Below are 21370 nucleotides of genomic sequence, written 5' to 3' on the forward strand. Positions count from 1 at the left end.
GGCACTGGGTGAAGGGGGTTGTAGTCCACAACATCTGTAAGGTACCTTCTTGGCTATACCTGGTCCCACACTGAATGGCAGCAGCTTCCAGCAGTTTCAAGCCAGTGTCTTTTCCAGCCCTACCTGGAGATGCCATTGAGCTATGACCCTTCCTTTAAAAATATGTGACCAAGGATACAGCCATTTGGCAACCCAAGAATGAGTGGACTGAAGCAGCACAAAAACTGACACTATTTGACCTGGTGGAAGATAGAGTTTTGAAAGTTTCAGAGAGAACAATGTTATGAAAGTTCATTGAAATTTGAATAAATAAGTAGTTTTGAAGATAATGAAGAGAGTGACCAAAAAACCCCCCAATATGCCACACTTCGATTGACTATATGCTGTTTCTTTAAGTGGTGTTTTGTAAGGTTTCCAATCAAATGTATAGATTTAACCAACGCTTAAGCATCCTTTTGTCTTCCTTTTTTTTGCTGCTCTTATTTTAAACCACCTATCAAGCAGCATGAATAGTTTGACTCCAAAGCAATTACCATTAGCAAAAGCATATCTCAAGTTGACACTCAAAACATTTGCTCTCCACTCTTCATGAATCTGCTTGAGCAAGTATACTTCATGACCCACATATATATGTTTCCCTGCAAAACCACAGGAAAATATATCCACATTACCAATGTAAATCTCAAAGTAGAACCTCTTGGCACACATAGGGATTATAAAACTGATGGAAACATCTCTAGTGCTGCTTACCAAGGAGTCAAAAGGAATCAATGGTCACTTGTGACTTGGAATCTAGTCATACTCTATGCATTATGTATTTTATTTCTGAAGTACTGAGAGTTTCTTCTGATGATATTCATCTGCTTGCCCTCTATACATTTTTATGTTTCCTTTGTGACACCATATAGGTTTTATGTAAATTGAAATAGAGTGAAATCCACTGACGTTCATGTGCAAGCAGAACAGAATTCCACTCACATAATAGAACTAGAGCGTTCTCTGCCCCTCCTTACAGTCCCCTGTGTGCACCCATAATCTGTTCTGGAAGGCTGGAAAACCACAAGAAGGAAAAGAAGAGGGGGAAATCCTGTTGTGTAAGTGGAAGTCTGCTCCCACAGCACTGGATTTTCCCTATAGTATATAGGATGTACAGTGGTACCTCTGTTTTCGAATGTCTCCGTTGACAAACATTTCGGTTTTCAATTGCCGTAAATGCTTCAGTTTTCAAACATGCCTCGGAAGTCAAACATGCCAGGCAGCTACCGCCGAGTGCAAGATCCTGAGGCCTAGCTGTCGGCTATTGAGTTTTCAGTTTTCGAACGTTTCAGAACTTGAACGGTCTTCCGGAACGGATTACGTATGAAAACCGAGATACTACTGTATAGGAATATGAATTTTGTCTTATATTCCAAATTGTGATTAATACAGCTAAGGATAGAGAAGGGTTGAATAAATAAAACATCAAAATGACAGAAAATAAGATGCTTATGGTCTTTTGTTCTGTACTATGGAAAGAAATCCATAACTATTCACTAGTTTGTTGTTGGATGAAATTTTCAAAGGGTTGCTCACTAATTAAACACACATTTTTAATTGTAATTTGGAGTCACATGTTTAGATTTCTATATGGGGGTGCGGGGAGGGTCTCTATAATCCCACTAAACCATCATGTCATAGACATCCATTGGCAGTTGATTTCATACAATTTGCTAGAACAGGCAATACCTGTATCAACATATATATTTCTGCAGTGTCTAGACATGACTCCTTCCCCATTTATTTAGGAATCTTCCTTATTAAAAAAAAAAATGTAAGTCTTTGAGGAATAACTCCTTAATTTCTCTAATGTTTTCCAATTTCCTACTCAAAGGGTTGTGTAGCAAACACATGGTGGTGGTATTGACATGGTGCATGCTCCAGGTCCAGGAAAGAATAGCAACACTTAAATATCAAGTAAACCCCTTCAAGGCTTCAGGAAAGAATCAAGTACTCTTAACTGAAAAGGATTTTCCAAAGAAATATTGCCCTGTGCAGTGACCCATGTATACAGAGCATTTTCTGGATCAGAGATATTCATCCTGATCCTCAAGTGGTTTGGGGTTGTCACCTTTTCTTGGTTATTCAAGTTAGGTTGCTGTAGTTGTGCAGTCACTTGATTTGGCCTCTTTACAGTGCGTGTGCCACTCTAGAATCCTTGGAGTCTCCTTGCCAAATATGTATGAGTCCCTTGATACGCTAAAATAATGTGCAGAGGATTCTTTCAGAGTTGACAGTTGACACCTCCTGCATGAGGGTAGCCAGCATAGGGCCCCTTAGTTTTGTTGGACAACTCCTACCATCCCTGACCAGACCTCCCCTTCCATAAGATTATTTCTTTTTGGAAACGTAATAGTTAAAATAATGGTTTTATTTAGAATACCTGGCAACTGTCTATGGTTCATGAAAGAATGATTTGCCTGTGAGATACTTAAACGCACAGAAGGATAAAGGTGAAAAATGAGGAGGGTTTCCAAAACCCCACTAACACATATAGAAAAAAGGCTTGATTTATATTATAATAGCTACGAAACAACAGAGATGTTCTGCTAAATAGCACCCCTTTTATTAATAACCACTGAGATTTGAAGTTAATTTCCGTTGAATAATACATTTTCCTAATAATTGTAAATCACTTAATGATTCTGTGTTATAATAAAATTGATTATTCACATTAAATTACTGTAATTATGCACTCACTTGATGTAATGAACAATTGATCATGTAGTGTGCTGTTCTCTGTAGCTGAACCTGCAGAGTTTTTGTTGGTTAATGTTTCTAATTTTTGTTCTTGGTTCAGTCTGGTTAACATAGCATGCAGTTAATAAATTACATGTATCAGTCTATTATTGTAAGTAGGACTGGATCACAAAGATCCTGGAGCGCTAAAAGTATTTTTGGCATCAGATTTTTTTATGCTTTAAAGTACAACACTTCGAATGAATAATAATAATTGGGGAGAATCATCGGCTAGCCTCTAAAAGTACATTGTTACCATTTTAAAAAGTTAAAACTGTTTTTATTTTTCTGTAGTAATCTTTGAATGTTATGTGCATGGGATTGTTGTAGCCTCTATCATTCATAAAAGCTGGTGTAGTCCGCAGCTGATCTAGGCAATCCACACAAATGATACATTGAGAAATACATAGGCTTTCGTTAGATTAAATAATACTCAAGAGTGGACCTGTTGAAATCAGTTGATAACTAACTTGTCCATTGATTTAAGTGGATCTCCTCTGAGTATTACTTAGTTGAACAAAACTGGATGTGGAACAGGATTGGCGCAAAGTGTGGGCCTGGGGAGGGAATGGTCTAGGGAGATCCCAGAGGGCTGCATTTGGCCCCTGATCCTGAGAATTCCCACCTCTATTGTAGAGATACAATTTACCACATGCACTTTATTCATGTCCTCCCTGGTATATTGCATCACTCCAAGACTAAACTGATTTAGGTCCCCAACCACACAAGCTGATTGTAAATGCTGAGGGCAAGTTTCCATCTTTGCAGAAAGAGTGCAAAATCAACTATTTAAGATGTACTCTCAATCTAATCGGTTTAGGGAATTATCAGCCGATATCCATATTGGCTGTGGGTAAAACCTCAGCACCTAGGACTTGCCGATCGCATGGTCGGCGGTTCGAATCCCCGCGGCGGGGTGCGCTCCCGTTGCTCAGTCCCAGCGCCTGCCAACCTAGCAGTTCGAAAGCACCCTCGGGTGCAAGTAGATAAATAGGGACCGCTTACTAGCGGGAAGGTAAACGGCATTTCCGTGTGCAGCTCTGGCTCGCCAGAGCAGCTTTGTCACGCTGGCCACGTGACCCGGAAGTGTCTGCGGACAGTGCTGGCTCCCGGCCTCTAGAGTGAGATGAGCGCACAACCCTAGAGTCTGTCAAGACTGGCCCGTACGGGCAGGGGTACCTTTACCTTATCCATATCTATCTATCTATCTATCTATCTATCTATCTATCTATGATTGATAAGAGATGTTTACCTCACAACATTTGCCATTTCTAGAGGAAGTGGATTTCTAGATCAGTTTCAGGCAAAGTTTAGTCTAATAATGGGTCTGAGACTGTTGGTGGCAAGTCATCTTACCAAGTCATCACCTAGTATGGACGTAGATGCTGATTCTCCTTTTAATGCTTCTGGGTCACTTAATAGGTTTTTCATGGTACCATGCTGCAGTATTTTTGGTGTGATGAAATGGTAAGAGGTTTGGATTTAGACCAAGGAATACCTTGGTTCACTTCCCATTCCACCATAGCATTCTGTCTCTGATTTTGGGGAGGACGAAGTATGTCCCCTTCAGTTCCTTGGAGAAAAGGTTGGAATGCAAATGTAAACAAATATTTGCCAAATTATTCTGTAATAGTTCATCTGAAGTTAATATGACAAGGTAACTTAGGGTAGTAATGTAATATGTAAAAGAATAGTCCTTTCTAACTTTGTTTCCCATACTTAAGTGTGTGCCTTCCCTTTTGAGCTCATATCAGTGCTACATGTATTTCAGGCCAGTTTCTCTTAGAAGATTCTCGCCTGATAGAAGCTGCAGAGATGGCAAAGAAAGCAGCTGAATTGGATAACACAGAGTTTGATGTTGTCTTCAATGCAGCTCACATGCTCAGGTTTGTTTGTATTTGTCTCTTACTTTTTGTCATCCTTTCATTTTTAGGTTTTGAAATCTGTACTTTCATTATATAAAATTCTGTGCTCGATAACACATTTTGAACAAATGACAACATGAAATGCATGTATTCAAGACAATTAATTTCCGTGTGAAGGTGATTTCCCTTCTTTAGTCTCTAAATTAGATATTGTCTTACTGTATTAGTGTTTTATAGCATCAAGACCTGGTGGGGTCAGAGCCAAATGCTAAAATCCAAGCACAGATCAAGACTGAAGGGACCAGAAATTAGCAAAATGGCTGAAGACAGGACAGTGGTTATGTTCTGGAGCAGGTAGAGAATGATTTATGGCAGTATCTGGACTACTTGAGTGACAAGTTCCTTAGACAGGTGAACTAGGCATAGAGCTCCTCAGATCCATATTGCTTCCTCAGATCCCCTGCATCAGCAGAACTGTCTTTGGCCATTATATGAGTGAGGCACAGCAGAAAAAAGGATAATAACTCTGCCTGCCTTAGGTTTGACCCAGTGACTCAGAAAGTGATGTTCTTTGCCATTGCTGCCAAAGTCCTTATTCTGAGGTCTCTGGAGCCTTCACACATACTTAAAAGAAGCTACCTTTCACCCTATAGAAGATCTGTCTGGTCTATTCCACACAGATAGCTCTCAAATAAAGTGAAGAGCAGATCACAGGTCTCTTGGGTTTCATTTCTTTCATTCACCGCTAATTTATCTTGCTTTTTAATCTTGCTGCTGCATCCATGATTACATTTCATTAACATGATAACATAGCTGGAATGTCCCAGTGCCAGCCAAAGTCATACCCTCTGCTTAAGGGCAAGTGCATTTATCCTTTATCAAGCAAGGAGATTCTGCCAAACTGGGAAGAAGTACTGGGGCCATGAATCTGCCTTCATTCCTCCCTTTGTGTCTTCTGCTTGCGTACTGGCTTTATTGCTCAAATCTTAGACTACATTAAACCACAGTTTATCATTCTTTCTGAAATGAGGAAGTGTGATGAAATGTCAGTTTGACACTGGTTTCAGATCCTGGTTTGTAAATTGATATTAAACCACAGTTCTTCATCCTGGACCTAAGGAGGAACAAAGTTTTAATGTAGCAAGAACAGACACATCCTGGGATAAGGGAAATGAGGACCACACTGATCTGATACTTCATAAACTATGGTTTACTGAGCCAGAAACATTGTCTGTACAATCTACTGTGTGATTCCTGATTGGCCGGAATTACCCGTGGGACTAATTCAGGAAGCTTTGCTCTAATGCTCAGCTGGCTTCTTTTACTTTCCTTCAAGCTTGTGTGGTTTGTTTGCATTGCTAAAATAGTTTTAGCAAGAAGCTTAACATTCATTTTGTTGTAGGTGTCTCTTAAATTCCATTTGTGTAAATGGTAAACAAATGTACCACAAAGGGGGTGGGGAATCAAATGCTGTCCCTTTTTTCAGCATACTATGCCTTAGGGAAATGGTATCTTCCAAACCTGCTTCCCTGAGGGCAGGTCTTTTTTATTATTAACTTTTGAGTAATCAATTTGTTGTCCTGTTTTCTCTTAGTTGCCAGTTACCAAGTTTTGGAAATCAATTCTCTTGTTAAACTATGCACCAGTTCTGTAATTTATCTCTGAGAAAGAAGTTACTTTTTAAATAGGTGAATTTACCTTTAAACAGTTTCCAGTCATTGAGACCACTCAAGCCAACTAATGGGCAGTAGTAAATAGCCAAATCTCCTTACAGAGCAAACCTAACCCCTGATACATGCTGCTGGAAAGGGGTTGGGATAAGACAGAGGTGTGTCTTATCTGAGTTATCCACAAGCTGAAACCACAAGCTGGTTTGCGAAGCTAGCAAGTGTAGGATCCTGAAACGGGGCATTATGAGGGCTGGGTGGAGCAGAACCGTTTGTGGAACTGCTGTATCCAAAGCTGATAGAACCTTCTCAGAATGGCCCAGTGCAGCTGACCCCCCCCCCCAAAGTTCTACTCACGTGCCTGAATTTGGTTTGCTCTGCTTGTAAATCTATTTAGTAAATAGATACATCACAAAGCAATTTCAGCTTGTTTGAAAACTATGTAAAGTTATATCTATCTATCTATCTATCATCTATCTATCTATCATCTATCTATCTATCTATCTATCTATCTATCTATCTATCTATCTATCTATCTATCTATCTATCTATCTATCTATCTATCTATCTATCTATCTATCTATCTATCTATCTATCTATCTATCTATCTATCTATCTATCTATCTATCATCTATCATCTATTTATCATCTGTCTCTCTAAGCTGTAGAGATGTAAACCATGAAACTGCATTAATTGTTTGCAGCAGTTATTAATCCCTATTTTTTAAATAATATCATTATTGTTGATTAATTGTAAAAATAAATTATTTTTTATTTCCCCTCTGAAGAATTGTAGGTTCCCAATGTGGTTTCAACTGAACTTTAATTGTCTCCCCTTCTGTTCCAATAGACAAGCTAGCCTCAATGAAGCAGCTGAGAAGTATTATAAAATGGCAGCTGAGCTGAGACCTCATGTAAGTACTTCCGTAGAGAGGGATGCACAGTTCAAGCCTGCTATGCTTATAGTAGTGCAAGGAAATGTGCTATCCTGAGGAGAATTTAATTTTGTGACTGTTTGATCTCTAAGCGTATATTGCAAAGGATAATTTAAGAGATAATTTATTCATTATTAATATTCTGATGAAACCTTTGACATTTGTCAAATTAATTGCTGCAGACAGGAATCTTGATGCAGTGTTTAGAAATGCTCAATTTCCCGCTTACTATTTGTATGTTTTAAATTCAGCTTCTTGGCCTAGATTTGAATCTTAAAAAGCATAGGTAGTTGCTGAAAACAAATGAAAAACAACATGCATGAACGCCAATGTATTCATTAGTTTTTGGAGGGAAAAATGAAAGGAAATGGACTGAAAATTTGTTAATTTTATTAAATTGTTTTACACCAGAGGCATTATTTTGCACTGAAAAAATAAACTGCAGCGCTATCTACAGTTCATAGAGAGGTCACAGGGAAGGGTGGAAAGGAAAGCAGTGAAATTGACATAATGGAAAGCACTATTTATTTTAGATAGAAAAAAGATTGTTTGCCTCTTTTTTAAGGTTACAGATAACACGATGATCCTTTTTCATACATAATTGAAATGTGGCAATTCTGATGTGCTGGTGAGGGAGTGGGTACTAGTATGTTTGAAAGTAGGCAATAGGATAAAAAATATAGAAGTTACAGGTAGAAGAAATTCAGCTATCTCTAGCTGAAATTCATGGGTAGGTTATAGGATCATTTTTTATATAATTGCCTATATAAGAGGCCCCCTTTGCCCCATCTATTTGAAATTTGATATGTCTTGTATAGGGGATGTTATTATTGACATAGTTTCAGAGGGTTGCCTGGGCTTTCTATTCTGCTGCCTGTAACTTTGGTGTTTTCACCAAATGGAAAAAACTAACTAGTGAATGAATGCAATTCAGATGAATAGAAACGGAAATGTTTCTGAACATGTGATTCAGGTGAATGAACTATGAGATCTATGAAACTAAAAAAAAAAAAAAAAAGGAAACAAATTGAAAAACAGTCCACGCTCCACCCTGTTTGCTAGGGATGGAACAATCTCTTCCATTTTACCATATTCTCTCAGTCCAGTTTTACTTGAGTGGGCATGACTGTGGATAGCTACAGGTTGTTTAATCATTATTTTACACTGTGCTAATGTACCTTTTGCCAGGGTTTTAATACCACACATTTAAGGGAAATGCAGGGAAGTTCCAATCTGCGTGAGGAAGCTTGACTATAGAATTCATGTTGAAGGTGGAATTCATCCTTCATGTGTATGAATTGCTTTTCCTGTTGTTTTTTGTAAGAAACATTAAAATGTTTAGAAACACTTCTAAAAAGAAAAAGAAGCAATGTCTTTTAAAAAATGTATTTGTTATTGAAGAACTGCTTAATTCCTGGGTTAAGTTTAGGCATCATTGATTAATATAGTAGTGTGGGATGCTGCTATTGAGGTTTCCTGCCTCTCCATCCATTGCCCCGGACTCCCTGCTGAAAAAATTGTTCATTCTGTAGCCATTTAGCATGCTCAGTACTAGCTGAGGTGTTTTGGTGTGAGGGGACATCCCCCCTCCCACATATTTTACTTTTTTTTAGTACTTCTGGAAATCTTAGGGTTCCCCCAAGCCTGATCATTTGTCTTCCTTGTATGTCATCCCATTTTTGCCACAGCACTCTTGGCTTGAACATCAGAAATAGACGGAATGATTGATCCTATTCAACTAACTTGTTTTGACTAACATAGTTGCCATAAAATGCTACAAAGCTTTACAGAGCGGGAAGAAAGGATACTTGGTGTTAGATGTCAGAAATAGGCACTCTAATAATAGGATAGTACTGGTTTATAATGCCACGCTTCAGATGTTCTGCCCAGAGCTTTTGTCAGTGAAACTGATTCCTTCTGGCTAAATTGAGATGTGGAAGGGAAGAAAGGAAGTGCTTTTTCTTCCCAACTCATTTATTACAGTAATACAATAAATTGTTGGAAGTGTGCATAGGTTAGTGGCAAGTGTTAAAGACTACAGGTGACTTAAGGTCACTTCATATATTTTTAGGTGTACAGTTAAGTCCAAGAGTACACAGCACAATGTACAGTGTGAATGCAATACATTTTGCAAGCACATGTATAATACAGGTATACTAGGCAGCAATATCTTTCTGTTCAGTTTACACTCAACACTTAACCCAGATTTGTCCCTGCATAATGTATTAAATCACCTGCAAATTGGCATCTATTTCAGATTCTTCCCAGTTGCTGGCTTCTATGTACCTATAGGAAAGGGTTTCTGAATCCCCCACCCCAAAATGAATGGATGAGGACATTTTTGCAGATCAGAATGTATTGGTTCAGTCTCAGTCAGTTTTATTGCACATAGCCAAAGGCTGCCACAATGTACACAAAATCATCCAACAATTAAAAGAAAATATGCTGAATTAATACAAAAACTTAAAACATTTATATTATCAAGACATTGCCTACTCTAAACAGAGCTATAAAAATACCTTAATATACAGGCTAATACATTAAACAATAAAATTTATAGGCTAAAATCATCACATGGCCACTAATATATTTTTTAAAATGTTAATTAATACAATGTGCAATTATATTCAGAGTTTGGTGATAAAGATAGAATATAGCTTGATGTAGATAGGGTCAGATAAATTAATCTCCTTTACAGTTGGTGGCTATCTCAGCTATATAATTTGCTCTAATTTTCCTAGCGGCAGTTGCAAAGAGTGCTACACACCAGGTCACATACTTATCTGTTTCTGCGAGGAGATATAAAATCATGTCAGAGGGGTTCTGGCCAGGGGACCTTGTCATTATAGGTGCTAAAAATTGTTCTCTTGCTTCATTATATAAGGGGCAGCACAAGATATAATGCATAAGGTCCTCAACCAACTCTTAAAACTATAAAGTATGGAAGGCCTAGCGGGGGGCTGGCAGTGCTGGTGTCAACCTCTCTTAATAGAATAGAATAGAATAGATAGAATAGAATAGATTCTTTATTGTCATTACACAAGTGCAACATTGCACAAGTGCAACGAAATTGGATGCCATCCCTTAAAACAACAAAAGCAAAACAACAACAACAACCAAACAAACCACATTCCAGCCACACCCACACCAACACCCATCAAACTCCCAGGTCACACTATCGAGTTACAGCATTCAAAAAGGCCACAGCTCTTGGATAGAAACTGTTTTTCAGTCTATTTGTCTTTGACTTGATGTTTCTATATCTCCTGCCAGAAGGCAGTAGTGCAAACAGACTGTGTCCCGGGTGAGATGAATCCTGCAGGATGTTATTTGCTTTCCTAAGACAACGGGAACCGTACAGTTCTTCCAAAGATGGGAGAGGATGACCAATAATCCTTTGGGCTGTGGTTATGACCTTCTGGAGCACCTTCCTCTCCCTAGCTGTACAACTGGAGAACCAAGCACAAATACAGTATGTAAGAATGCTCTCTATGGAGCCTCGGTAGAAGGACACCAGCAGTCTCTCACTCAGATTGTTCTTCTTTAAAAGTCTGAGGAAATAAATTCTCTGCTGGGCCTTCTTCACCAGAGCAGTGGTATTTGCGCTCCAAGTCATGCCCTGATCGATAGTTACTCCCAAAAACCTGAATTCCGCCACCCTCTCCACCCGTTCCCCATTGATATACAAGGGCTGAATGTCCGCCTTTTTTTTCCTGTAATCCACCACCAATTCCTTGGTCTTAGCCGTATTAAGAGCCAGATTGTTCTCTCCACACCAAACACAGAGCCGCTCCACCTCGTCCCGATAGGCGGACTCATCCCCTCCTGAAATGAGCCCTACCACCGTAGTGTCATCAGCAAACTTGATGATTTTGTTGCTGGAATAGATGGCTGTACAGTCATACGTATAGAGAGCATAGAGCAGGGGACTCAACACACAACCCTGTGGTGAGCCGGTGTTAAGGCTAAGGGCTGTGGACATATGTGACCCTACTCTAACCCTCTGAGAACGTTCTGACAAAAAATCCAAAACCCAGAGACAGGTGGAGTTGGAGAGTCCAATCGCCTCTAGCTTGGACACCAGTCTATGGGGGAGGATAGTGTTAAAAGCAGAGCTAAAATCCACAAACAGCAGCCTCACATAACTCCCCGGCTGCTCCAGATGGGACAGAGCAGCATGGAGAGTGGTGTTGATAGCGTCTTCTGTGGATCTATTTGCCCTGTATGCAAACTGGTAGTTGTCAAAAGTTGATGGAAGACAGGAAATAATGTGACGGCGCACCAGTTTCTCAAAACACTTCATGATGATTGGAGTCAGTGCAACTGGTCTATAGTCATTCAAACTACTGATTGTGGATTTTTTAGGCAGAGGGACAATAGTTGACGACTTCAGGCAGGGTGGGACAATAGACTGGTGTAAGGACTTATTGAAGATAATGTATTGATTCTAGTCTTCACCAAATCTTTGCAGAGCAGAATGTAGAAATTCTGCTCATCCTCAGAAAATTTGTGGCCATATGAACCTTTAGCGGCATTATCAGAACATGTAGTCTGTTGCAAAGTATTATTTCTCTATGATTGATAGAAATGCCTCTTCAAAGAAAGTTTATCTGGGTTGTTTGGTCACCACAATTTGTAGTGTTCCTCAATGTATTCATCTCAGGGACAAGACCTTACTGGTAATTCTTGTTGTATGTTTAGAAACCAGGATTTAGTTACTTTAAAAGCATATATTAGGCTAGTTTGTAAAAATCTAACTTCCTTCACTCGAATGACCTTTTCAAAAACACAAATAGCTCAGTTGGTAGAGCATGACAGTTCATGGGTTTGAGCCCCACGTTGGGTAAAAGATTCCGGCATTGCAGGCAGTTGGACTAGATGACCTTTGTGATCCATTCCAACTCTGTGATTCTCTAACTCGCATCTTCAAAGTGAACCCTATGTCTTTGTTGGATGGAGCAGTAGTTCTCTAAAGAGGCAACATTCAGGGTCTGGGTTTTTTATGTATGAACTAAAAAAATACCTTCAAAAGAAGGTTACTGAAGCTACTCACACATCTGCTCTTAACAAGGCACTTTGAAGTCTGGCCTCTAGAATATCAAATAAAAGCTTACTAGATCATAGAGTTTTTAGCCCACAACCTTGGTGCATTCCTTATGAAGATGCCACAGCCTACAAGCTATCAACCTCCTGGTCTCATATCAGTCCAGCTTACAAACTTCAACTTTTGACAGCTATAAACTTACGCCTTCACACCTTGTCAGATGCAGCTGTTTCCACTCTACCACTTCAAAAAGCTTTGATTGGATATCTTACTGTAGCAACACACACAAGTGTGCACCCACCCACCCACCCAAATGAGAGGCTTGGGATTAGCTTTGGGCAAAACAAATGCAGCCTACACTGTACAGCTTTATTGGGAGATGGAAAGTAATTACAGCTTGAGGGTTCCGTGTATGTAAATGGCCGGTATATCTTGAGCACCTTGAAATGTGTTTTTTTGTTCAAAGGTCTAGCAAGTAAAGCAGTCAAGCTGTCTTGCACAAAGGAAGTCTTACGAAAGAATAAAAGGTCTCTGCCACGCATGGAATTTCCCAGCAACTTTTTGCCTAGCTTTCTGGTTTCCATTACCAGCAAACTATGCTATGTTAATAACCCTCTTAATAAGAAACGGATTGCGGAGCCTCCTAATAATGATTATCATGTGCTGTCTTCATAACTGATGGCACTTTCTATTTCATTACGCGTCCAACTAATTAAAAGTCCGCACTGCTTTTCTCCAGCCTGAATCAAGCAGCCCTCGTCATGGGAGGGTGCTTTGAGGAGGAATATTGATCATGCCAAATTTACTTCAACCAAATTAAAACAGTGTCCAGTGTGTGTAACTGTTAGCATATCAGAATCTGGACTGGGGAGACCCAGGTTCAGATCTCCACTCAGCTGTGAAGCTGATTGGTGACCATGAGCCAGCAGCCCTTGCCTCTCAGCCGGATCCACTTCATAGTTAGCGCTGAAATAATTATGTATGTTGCCTTCGTTTTCTTGTTGTGATCAGTCAGTGACTGTTCATCATGATAGCTGTATGGATCTCCTAGGCAATATGCCAACAACCAATTGGTAGAGCATGAAACTTAATCAGAAGGTTGTGGGTTCAAGCCTGGGTTGGGCAGAATATTCCTGCATTGCAAGGGGTTGGACTAGATGACCCTTGTGACCCCTTCCAACTCTGCAATTCTGTGATTCTATGAGTTCAAGGTGCTGGGGTGCAACAGCAGGAGAAGGCTTTTGCTTTGCAGGACCTCTTCCAGATTTCTTAGTCATTCATGGTTGGCTGCTCTAGGAAGCAGGATTCTAGACTAGATAAACTTTTCATCTCAGATAGCAGAGTTCCTCTTGCCTTGTTTTGCACCTTATTTGAGAATACATTTGAAAGTTATAAGATAATACACATACAAAATTATGAGTAGTCATTAAGCTAAGGGGATGATTGTTCATAACTTTTAAAATGTGATGGCTATGTAGTCATGCTTGAATAGGAAGTGTAGACTGAATTGGGCACATGCCTGTGCTTTTTATTTCTCACCAATTACTCATAATCCTATAACAATTATGCCCACATAATTTTCTCTCCAGAGCTGTGGTCCGTGCCTTTTGAATGTACCCCTCAGTGTCAATCAAAATAAAGTGCAGCGAAATATAGAGGTCACAGCAGTACATCAGCATTTCAGAAATAAAACCATCTATTTGAATTACTGCTAAAAAGAATCCAGCGAGATTTTCACCCCTTGTAGAGTATTTTAAGTCTTATTTCGAAAACAGCCCCATTAATTGATTAGATGATGGAGGGATTTCTTTTAAAGCAAAGCTTCCTCTAACTGCTCGTTCATTAGTGTGCTTTTGTGATAATATTCCAAACCCTTTCTTTTAAATTATAGTATATGTATTTTTGTGTTTTTAGATTGTAAACCGCTCTGTGACCCTAGAATGAAGGGTGGCATAGAAATTTAATAAATAAACCAATGTGTTTGGTAAGAGACAAATGCTTAGTGTAGTAGTATCTGATGGAGTTTGTTTGTTTGTTTATTGAATTTATATCCCACCTTTTTCTTCAAAGAGTTCAGGGTGGTAAACATGATTCACCCCTTCCTCATTTAAGTCCTACAACAACCCCATTGGGTAGATTAAGCTGTGTGGCTGTGACGGGCCTAAAGTCACTCATTGAGTTTATAGATGAGTTCATATTTGAACCCTGGGCCCTTGGGGCCTAGTCTGGCACTCTAACACTGGCTATGCAGAATAGCGGAGACTATTGTTTAGGGTTGGTTTTAGTCTGTTGTTAAAATGACTTTTTATGGACTAGATACCATTTCGTGAGGTGATTGCTCTAAACAGTGGTACAGAGGTCTTCTAAATACATAAATATTCTATTTACAACAGTCTGATTTCAAAGGGCATCCCGAACCACCCCTTCTAAGGCCTAGTTGTCATGAACAAATCTTGCCTGTATAGTCTCATACTGTAGGTGGTATTACTCAATTGTGTAAACGTCCACCCACCATTCTGCAATGACCCCATCATTTCAGAGGGTTGGGATAGACGGCCCTGGAGGTACCCTCTAATTCTATAAGAGGGGCAGAAACAATTTACTTCTTCATTTGCTGTTTTTGAGAACTTGGTCCCAAGAAATGTGGCTATCCTAGCCATATATTTAAGTCCACATTCCACTTTTCTTTTCCCTGATACCTTTTCCTTACAGTAGAGTGCTACACATCTGCTCCCCCCCCTTACTGGTGTAAACGTCTTCAGAACTGAAACAGTTAAGTTTGTTTTGTTTTTGCTGTATGTCACTATTTTTCATAATGGACCCCGCTGCTCTGGCATTAGGCAACTGGCCAAATTAAAAAATAATTACTACATTAAACAGAGCAAGGGCACATGAAAAACAGGCCACAATTGAAAAATTTAATTGGAAAACCACATGCAGATACTATGAGTCTCTCCATGTGATCTTATTACATGGAAAAGAAATTAGCGGCTAGTTCAAAAGCTGCTGACCAGGAGCTCAGCTCCACCTGTGTGTACTGGAATTGCATACAAAATACACATCCTTTAAATAGCATTGAAATGTTCCAGTGTTATGGTTGGAAATTATCCTGTTCAGTAGCTCTTCAGTCCTTCTCACCTTTATGTTTTGAAGGCTTGGTTGCTGGCCAGCACCTCTGGTGTATCTGGAGAACACTGTTTAGAGCTGGAGCATAGTTGATATCATAGGACCATAGAATTGTAGAGTTGGAAGGGACCGTGAGGGTCATCTAGTCACAACCCCCCTGCGATGCAGGAATCTTTTTTCCCAGTGTGGGGTTCAAACCTATGACCCTGAGATGATGAGTCTCATGCTCTACCGACTGAGCTATCCCACCTGCCTTTTATATTTAATATTTCACAACTACTTTGCTTTTTTTTTTAAAGCAATACATTACATGATGTGAAGGAAATTGACTTTTTTCATAGCTTGTGCTTTTATGGCTTGTTGCATACTGTATGGGAGTGTGTATTTTACTAGTCTGTTTGGTTGGGAATTATTGGGTTAACTCTCTATGCTTGCCTTGCCCTGGGGCTCAAATTTGTATTGCAAATTGACTTATTATTATTATTATTATTATTATTATTATTTAAAAAAACCTAACCTCAAAATCTTCCAATTTTTGTCAGATTCATGGAATTATTGTACAATCTTTATCAGGGCAAGATGAAGCTAATATAAGGTTACCAGATTTTTTCCAATGAATCCAGGGACACTTTTCAACTTCAATTGATTTTGTATGGGGACTGATTTGTAAACCTGGGGACGTCTGGTAACCTTAAGCTAATAGTATTTTTCTGTTGAAATAACTACAATAGACCTTAACTTAATGGACAGAGAGTATGAAGATCAAGGTTGCCGCTTAACTTAAATCAAAACCTAGGACCATTTCTAGCTTCATTGGCCTAAATTTTAAAAAGACATAAAGTGAACTGATGTATATGCATGTTTTGGTTTGTTTCAATTTCTTTTTATTTCTTCCCCACCTTTTATACTAAGTTCTCCCAAGGCATCTTATGATAAAAATAGTAAAAACAATGGAATAGATAACGTAATAAAAGCAGCATCAGATAAAAATTTATGTGTTGGGGGCCAGCAGTAAAATAAGTAAAAAGGATGGGGTTGGGGGAAGGGGCGGGAGAAGTCTTTGGGGTCTGTTTAAAGGCAGTAACCTCAGGTGTCACATTACTACTAACTGTTTCATTTGATAAATATCACTGCCATGTTCTGTTTTGTAGTTTGCATTTGGAAATGCAAACAGTGGCCCATTCATGGAGTTCTTGAATATTCATGTTGACAATCATTGTGATTCCGGCTAAGGTCCCTGTCCCTTTCCTAATCTTGATGCCTTGCTTCACAAAGCTTTTCCTGAATCACAAAAGATGCACCTGTCATGTACTGTCAGCTCTCAATTAATCATCTCTGCCCAAGTTTTCCTGCCGTGGAGTCGCATTGCTTAAAGTGGTCAGCAGCACTCTGGAGAGCTCTTTTCAATGCCCTGGTTGGAGAACGCAGAGAGCATTTTCTCATACCACATTTTTTTCTCTCCTACAGAGAGTGACAGAAACAGAGAATTGCTCCACACACAAGTGAAAGGTGGGAACTGTCAGGTGGAAATTTGAGTGATGTGAATGGCAGAGCAGCTTTGGGCCAATGCCTCTGACGTTTTTGGCCATTAGCATGTTTACAAATATTTGGGCTGTAGCTCAGTAGCAGAGTATCAGCTCTGCATGCAGAAGGTCACAGGTGTGAGCCTCAACATCTCCAGGTACGACTAGGAGAGGCTCCTTACCTGAAACCCTGGGGAGCCACAGTACTGAACCAGATGGGCCAATGGTTTGGCATAGCACAAGGCAGCTTCATCTGTTCCTGTGTGTGTATTTAGCTATTTTCTCCTCATAGCCTCAAGTGAATATGAGAACATATCAAGGAAAGTAGAGCTTGGAGAGGAATCTTGCAATGAAGCTATCATGTTCATTGACAGAACCGGTTTTGATGGACTAGACCAGGGGTCAGCAAACTTTTTCAGCAGGGGGGCCGGTCCACTGTCCCTCAGACCTTGTGGGGGGCCGGGCTATTTTTTTTTGGGGGGATGAATGAATTCCTATGCCCCACAAGTAACGCAGAGATGTATTTTAAATAAAAGTACACATTCTACTCATGTAAAACCACCAGGCAGGCCCCACAAATAACCCAGAGATGCATTTTAAATAAAAGGACGCATTCTACTCATGTAAAAATATGCTGATTCCCAGACTGTCCGCAGGCCAGATTTAGAAGGCCATTGGGCCGGATCTGGCCCCCAGGCCTTAGTTTGCCTACCCATGGACTAGACTGCTAGTTGTACTCGCAGGATTTGTGGAAATTCTTGATTATTGGCAGGTTGCATTTGATCTTAGAATGTTACTTTTTAAAAAACCGTTTTCATTGTCACTTTTTTAATGGGTTTGTCTGTTTTAACTAAGCATACTTTAATGTGCTTATGGAGATATTATTGTGGAATTTAATTACATACGGCTTGAATAATTGATTTTAAAGCTGTAAACTGCGTAGAAGCCATTTTGGCCTATAAGTGTTACATAAATTAATAAATAACAAGAACAATAATAATTCATAAACCTAACTCCTTTCTCGGTGGCTTATTTTAATTTGAACCATATTCAAAACATCAGAAGTATGATAACAACTTGAAATTCTCTGTGTAAGTGAGAGTACAGAACTGCATAATACAAATAGAAATGATCTTGCAGTCAGTGTACTTCCCTGGATCAGCGTGTCTCTGATCATACTGGCTTGCAGTCATTCCATTCTACCTCTGGTATTTGTTTTGCCAAGCTATTACAGCTTATGGCATCAAATGTCAGATATTGCAGAAGTTGCAAGGTTGCCATTGATCTGAATCACATATTTCATTTGATAGAACTCCCAACTGCTAGTAGGGGAGGAAAGCTACTGTCTGATAAATCCAACAAATTGCTAGATGTGAAAATGATTGAATTGCAGGTTTTAGGAATGAAAGCACAGCTTGAGACCTATAAACAAAAAATCAGTGATTTGAATATGCTTGCATTTAACGCCAAATGGTTTGACAATTGCATGCAATAATTATGGGCTGTATAATCCTGAAAGTATTTGGTTTAGAAAGCCAGAGGAGTTTAATTATAAGCACTTTGTGAGGTCTGTAACACATACGTTAGAGTTTTACTTTAAAAAAAAAAATTATAGCTGCAGTATTAAAAAAAAATAGCTGCAGTATTTTTAAAAAAATTATAGCTTTTATCAGTTTGGTAAGTTTTATTATACTAATGAAATAATATTTTTAAATGTGCAGCTTGGTTTCCATATGGCTTGAATGAATAATTGTGGAGAGCATACGTATTTAACTGTGTATCAGAGCTCTCAGTGCATAGCTATTGCAAAAACTGTAGGCTTACTTTTACTGTAAATGCTCCCTCAGGATTTCTAAGCTGCCATGTAATACTTAGTAGTTTAAAGTTTTGTATTCATACTTTGCCAGTCTATAATCCATTACATAAGAAATTTGTACAAATGTAAATGGCAAATAGCTTTCACCAGTTGAGTATATTTGAACAACAGTCGTCCCCGCAAAAGCAATTTAAAAAATTAAAAAATATAAGTTTTTTTAAAAAAAAAATTAAAAAATCCAAGTTGGAAGAAAAGTTTGGAGGATCAGAACCCAAACAGCATGACATTCATTTCATGGTGCTAAGAAACTGTTCTCCTTGGATATGGTAACTTGAATAAGTAAAGTAGACTAAACCAGTTCCAAGATGGTTCTCCCTGTTAAGGTTGTATGTCAACTATCCATTATCTGTTGAAAGGAGATGTTCCAAAAGTAAAGATCATTACAAACTGTTCCATCATGTACAGAGCATTTCTTTCTGTGGTTTCCTGTTGTTTAAAATTCAGATTCCCACCCAGAGGCAGGTAAAGGTGAAGGTAAAGGACCCGTGGACGGTTAAGTCCAGTCAAACTTGACTATGCATTTCAGGCCAAGGGAGCCGGCATCTGTTTGCAGACAGCTTTTCCGGTCAGGATTTGTGTGTTGTAGTTCCTTGTTGGGGATCGGCACCTTCTTTCTAAAGTAGCATCCCCAATAACCTCAAGGGCAGCCTCTTTGTCCCAGTCTAACTCTGAAGGTAACACTTTGGGGTTTGTCAAAAAATAAATGCCACATCCGAAATGATTCAGCTGTGCACAGTTCTCTTTAGCAATAAAAAGAAGCTGTTGACATTTTGATTGCTTTGGAAAATAGCACACTGCAGCATGACAGTGACATCAGTAATAAAAGTTCAAGTGAAAATTCTTGCCGTCACCACAGGAGGATTAAAAGGCCTGACAGCACATTATAACTTGGTCATCGGCAAGATGAAGCAGGGCCACCATGAGGAGCTTTCATGCTCGGTGATGCTGCCTGCAGATAAATCTTTTTCATTTTCTCCTTTTATTACTTCATTGCGCTTTATCAAGCCACTGTGCATGTTTTCAATTAGCAAGCTGAAACCTCCAAATGGAGATCAGTTGCTCTTTATATTTAGAAGAGGGAGCTGTCTAATGACACGGCTAAAATATTTGGGAAGCGTGCTTTTCAGAGCATTAAATCTCATTCAGCTGCAAAGGCCTTACAACTGTTCTTTAAAAAGAAAGGAAAACCACCTGACTGAGCATGCCTGATGTGAACTAATGACACTTCAATCAGTTTTGGAGAGTGAGGAGATTTGACCTCTATTTTATTTTTTATTTTTTTCACTAAACCATGTTGATTGTTTCATCCAGCAAACAAGGGTATTTTGTTTACCAGAGAGAAACTTGTTAGAAATGGGGAAGGGCAGAGAGAGGAAGTTGGATGTCTTGCCAGCAGATTTTAATCACATATTTTGCACTGGAATGCAGAAATCCCTCCCTCCCTCCATTCATTCCTGGTCAGGGTGAGAAATCTACTTTCAATGGCCATCCCACCCACCAAGGCATGCCTACAAGCACATGCACACAATTTAACAACAATATGTTATTTTTCATTCTTTCGTATTCAAAAGCTCTGCATTTCATGTTTTCGAAGTGAACTTTCACTATTCAAATATTAAAGTCGTTTCTGTGTCCTGAAGATTTTTCACTTCAGTAAAGTTCAGCAGTGAGCCCCCTTAACTAGTTCTTAAATTAAATCTATATTTAAACTCCTGGATTCCAAGGCATAAGGTTCATCCATGAAAAATGGACATCAAGGTTATGCTGGATCATCTCTCCCCAGCCATTCCAAATGGTGCTGAATACTCATGAGATTCACATCTTCCTGCCAGGGGCCTGTTCAGGAAGGGCAATAATCAGAAACACGGAAAAGCCAAGATTGGGACCAAATGTACCTTATAACTCCACAGGTCACCCAGGTAGAGGAGGGGCTAGCTATAAAGGTTGGAGCTCCCTATAGGTCTCCTTTAAAGGTAAAAGTAAAGGGACCCCTGACAATTAAGTCCAGTCGCAAACAACTCTGCGGTTGCGGTGCTCATCTCGCTTTACAGGCTGAGGGAGCTGGCGTTTGTCCGCTTCCGCAGATAGTTTTTCTGGGTCATGTGGCCAGCATGCCTAAGCCGCTTCGGCCAAAACCAGAGCAGCACACAAAAACACAGTTTACCTTCCCACCGGAGCGGTACCTTTTTATCTACTTGCACTGCATGCTTTCAAACTGCTAGGTTGGCAGGAGCTGGGACTGAACAACGGGAGTTCACCGCATTGAGGGATTCGAACCACCAACCTGATCAGCAAGCCCAAGAGGCTAAGTGTTTTAGACCACAGCGCCACCCGCATCTCTAGGTCTCCTTTAGGTATCCCTAATTTGGGGTCTCTGAATTTATGTCTGAGGCCCAGTTTGCATCTGAGTTCCCATCCCAGCTCCTGCTGATGAGCAGTCTCTTAGCTTTAAGCAGCCCTCCAGTATCACAACATATCTGCTGCAAATCCTGCTTCCATACTGGCTGAACCTTTGCTCAAGCTCAGGTTCGCTCAAACATCAGGTACCATGAGTGGACC

General features: G+C 39.6%; 1 protein-coding gene across 1 annotated transcript in view; it reads left to right on the plus strand.

Moving 5' to 3' along the window:
* Positions 1–21370, plus strand: part of TMTC2 (transmembrane O-mannosyltransferase targeting cadherins 2) — a 183470-nt gene that overhangs the window by 152358 nt on the left and 9742 nt on the right. Inside the window, exons 10-11 of the mRNA XM_028747009.2 lie at positions 4547–4661; positions 7158–7221. Coding sequence (XP_028602842.2) covers positions 4547–4661; positions 7158–7221 — 179 coding nt within the window. The remainder of the gene's footprint in view (positions 1–4546; positions 4662–7157; positions 7222–21370) is intronic.

This window comes from Podarcis muralis, chromosome 10 (genome assembly GCF_964188315.1).
Source record: "Podarcis muralis chromosome 10, rPodMur119.hap1.1, whole genome shotgun sequence".
In the NCBI taxonomy this organism is placed as follows: Eukaryota; Metazoa; Chordata; class Lepidosauria; order Squamata; family Lacertidae; genus Podarcis; species Podarcis muralis.